This window comes from Nicotiana tabacum, chromosome 3 (assembly GCF_000715075.1).
Source record: "Nicotiana tabacum cultivar K326 chromosome 3, ASM71507v2, whole genome shotgun sequence".
NCBI classification, from domain to species: Eukaryota; Viridiplantae; Streptophyta; class Magnoliopsida; order Solanales; family Solanaceae; genus Nicotiana; species Nicotiana tabacum.
The window spans coordinates 196,387,706-196,391,416 of NC_134082.1; the positions used below are offsets into that span (position 1 = coordinate 196,387,706).

General features: G+C 39.0%; 1 protein-coding gene across 1 annotated transcript; it reads left to right on the forward strand.

Moving 5' to 3' along the window:
• Positions 1-354: 354 nt before the first annotated feature.
• On the forward strand, positions 355-3,331 carry LOC107801230 (5'-adenylylsulfate reductase 1, chloroplastic-like). Its single transcript, XM_016624519.2, has 4 exons — positions 355-563; positions 1,038-1,190; positions 1,292-1,418; positions 1,963-3,331. The coding sequence occupies exons 1-4, from the start codon at positions 482-484 to the stop codon at positions 2,984-2,986; spliced, it is 1,386 nt and encodes a 461-aa protein (XP_016480005.1). The 5' UTR covers positions 355-481; the 3' UTR covers positions 2,987-3,331.
• The last annotated feature ends 380 nt before the right edge of the window (positions 3,332-3,711 follow it).

Consider the following 3,711-nt stretch of genomic DNA (forward strand, 5'->3'; position numbering starts at 1 on the left):
CAAGGAGATTAGGCCCAAATATACAACTGGAAGCCACAAATCTTAATTTGCCAAAATAAAATAAAATGAAAAAAAGAGAGAAAAAAATGTTCAAATAATCCAAACCTGAATCTAAAGAAACTTTTGACTGGTGAGAAATAAGCATCTCTCTCCACCACGATTCTTCCTTTCCTTTGTGTCTTTCATCTCTCTTTCTCTCCCCGGGCCCGCCACATGACCAAAGCGCTGATGAAACCCAAATTGACGCATTGTCCAATCATATTTTGCCACGTAGGACTTACGTTCAAATCCTAAATCACGTCCAGGTTCAATGAACCTAGAAGGCAGCCCTGTCTTCAGGTCTCCTTTTATACTTCCCACCATGTTTTCCTCTCTCTTCAACCCACACACTCTCTTCTTCCCATCGCCATTTCCCACCACATCTCACAAAGAATTTTTAGTTTTTCTTTGCTGAAACAAATCTTTCTTTGTGTGAGAAAATATGGCTCTGGCTTTCACTTCATCATCTGCAATTCATGGCTCCTTGTCCTCCTCTTCTGCTTCTTCTTATGAACATCCTAAAGGTATCCCTTACTTGTTCCTTTCAAAGATTCAATCTTTACCCTATAATGTGATAATTTGGAGTATTGTAGCACCTTGGTTTGAATTTTCTCGTGTGCTTGTATCAGTTTTGTGTATATTTTTTTCTCTGTTATTTAATAAATCTTTTGTCTTCTTATGAACAATCCTAATTCCAAAGGTTCCCATTACTTGTCCCTTTCGATCTTTCTCTTATATTTCATTGATATATTTGGACTATTTTAGCATATTTTCTTTGTTTCAGATTTTTCGACTGTTTTGTTCCTCGTTTTAATGATTCCTCGACTTCTTATTTTACAACCAAATTTGTCCGTTGAATTTGCAATAAAAAGTTCCGATATTTATCCTGAGTTTGATTATTGGAAAACATTTCATTGAATTTTCGGGTTCTTATAAATTTATTTATTTAGATTTTGGGTTTTATCTATTCTTTAATTAATTTGTTTGTGTGTTTGCAGTATCCCAATTGGGAACCTTTCAGCCACTAGATCGGCCTCAAATGCTGTCAACGGCTTTGAATAGTCGGAGGCGTTCTGCAGTGAAGCCATTGAACGCTGAGGCTAAGAGGAATGACTCCATAGTTCCCTCTGCAGCAACCATCGCGGCTCCTGGTAAATTACAATTTTCAAATACTTGTCTTTGCATGTGGATGGTTTGATGATAAGGAAGGAAAAATGACTTTTGGTTTGTTTTATTTTTTGTGAAATTGCAGAGGTAGCAGAGAAAGCTGAGGAAGAGGACTTTGAGAAATTGGCTAAGGAGCTTCAAAATGCATCCCCTCTTGAGATTATGGACAAGGCCCTTGAGAAATTTGGGGATGACATTGCTATTGCTTTCAGGTACTTTCTTTTAAATGAGGTTCTACTCAATGATGCTTATTTGTTAAGTTTCCAGTTATATGTTTAATTGAGCATATCCATGTTGAGTTCACCTGTGTGTTTGAATGATTGCAAGCTGGAATACTAATGAATTTCAGTAAATGAAAAGTTTATATTTCATGGTACTTGTGAATTACCTGAGGAAAAAAATCGTATTTATATCTTACGAGTGTATCATTATGAACCTTGCATAAATTTCTCCTTGATCAATGCCAAGAGGAACTCGGTTTGCTTTTCCAAATTCGCTAATTTAATCTCTGTCGCTCAATAGCCTATGTTTTGTTTGAAATTTTTGCTATAGATTCTGCGGTGCAAAAGGCTAAAAGTATCATTTGTTGTCTGTTCTGGTATTTTGTTCAACATCTTGATATGTAAGCTATTTGCTTGTCCAAAAGTTCATCTGAGAGCTGGCTCCATTGCTTTCTTTTATTTTTTAGCAGAATGACGATATTCCAAAGTGATTCCCCCCCTAACGCAGCTCTTTGATGATTTTCTTATTTTGCAGTGGTGCTGAAGATGTTGCTTTGATTGAGTATGCACATTTAACTGGTCGACCATTCAGAGTTTTCAGCCTTGATACTGGGAGGTTGAACCCGGAGACCTACCAATTATTTGATAGTGTGGAGAAGCACTATGGCATTCGCATTGAGTACATGTTCCCTGATGCTGTTGAAGTTCAGGCCTTAGTTAGGACAAAAGGGCTTTTCTCTTTCTATGAAGACGGCCACCAAGAGTGCTGCCGTGTAAGGAAGGTTAGGCCCCTGAGGAGAGCCCTCAAGGGCTTACGTGCCTGGATCACAGGGCAACGTAAAGATCAATCCCCTGGAACTCGATCAGAAATTCCCGTTGTTCAGGTGGACCCTTCTTTTGAAGGGTTGGATGGCGGTGCTGGTAGCTTGGTGAAGTGGAACCCCGTGGCTAACGTGGACGGAAAAGATATTTGGAACTTCCTTCGTGCAATGAATGTGCCGGTTAACTCATTACATTCACAAGGTTACGTCTCCATTGGGTGCGAACCTTGCACAAGGCCGGTCTTACCAGGGCAACACGAGAGAGAGGGAAGATGGTGGTGGGAAGATGCCAAGGCGAAGGAGTGTGGATTGCACAAGGGCAACATCAAGGATGAAAGTGTAAATGGCGCTGTCCAAACTAATGGTACTGCTACTGTTGCTGATATTTTTGATACCAAGGACATTGTTACCTTGAGTAGGCCTGGTGTTGAGAACCTATTAAAATTGGAAGACCGAAGAGAGCCTTGGCTCGTCGTTCTTTATGCACCTTGGTGCCAATTTTGCCAGGCAATGGAAGGATCTTATGTTGAATTGGCTGAGAAGTTGGCTGGTTCAGGTGTTAAGGTGGGGAAATTCAGGGCAGATGGTGAGCAGAAAGCATTTGCACAGCAAGAATTGCAGCTTGGCAGCTTCCCTACAATACTCTTCTTCCCAAAGAACTCTTCGAAGGTCATTAAGTACCCTACAGAGAAGAGGGATGTAGACTCCTTGCTAGCTTTTGTGAATGCTCTCAGATGAAAGGCAAATGGTGTTTGATCAATCACCATTGTTTTTCACAAAGAAGTAATACAAGAGGGGGAGATAGGAGTTGTAGAATATGGTTAAGAATTGGTAGCAAAGTGCACCTTCCTATTTATCCCTTTTTAAGTTTTTCTTGTATAGAGTTGGTATATGGCGGCTCTCCCTTTTCCTCCTTTGCATCTTTGTTTTCTTAGTTCCTTCTTAGGACAAATAAATTTATACTTTTTCCATCCTTCTCAAGTAGAGAAGTATATATGTGTGGGGGCTCAATTTTGTTGGTTGATGCAAAAGTGTTCTTACGGTTACTTTCTCCACATAATAGATTTTGTCCATCTTCTCTCATTCTTCTACTTGTTTTTATGTTTATAATTAAGAACTCTTTCTCTTACTTGTTAGTTCTGATAGTAATTCTCTAATTTACTTAAAGCTTGCAGTTGATAGGGCGCTTCATTAATAAAAAGGAAAACAAGCCTAACTGGTTTACAATCCAACCAACCTCCAGCAAAAAATTTCCAGAAGCTACATCCTAATGAACATGTTTAAAATAGTTGCTTAATATTCAAAAAATGTTTACAGGCGAAACTCAATCTATCTTTGAGAGTTGTCTTTAAAAGATTCTCACATACTTCACAGTTCACTTTGAATTTCAGTGACACAAAAAGCAGAGAAAGAATCAAAGAAGCAGAAGTTAACTGCGAGGATCTTTTCCTTTTCAGCGTGGC

Coding starts and splice junctions, on each gene's coding strand:
- LOC107801230 (XM_016624519.2), top strand. CDS start 482: ATGGCTCTGGCTTTCACTTCATCATCTGCAATTCATGGCTCCTTGTCC. Junction 1,191..1,291: donor AGCAACCATCGCGGCTCCTG/GTAAATTACAAT, acceptor GTGAAATTGCAG/AGGTAGCAGAGAAAGCTGAG. Junction 1,419..1,962: donor GACATTGCTATTGCTTTCAG/GTACTTTCTTTT, acceptor CTTATTTTGCAG/TGGTGCTGAAGATGTTGCTT.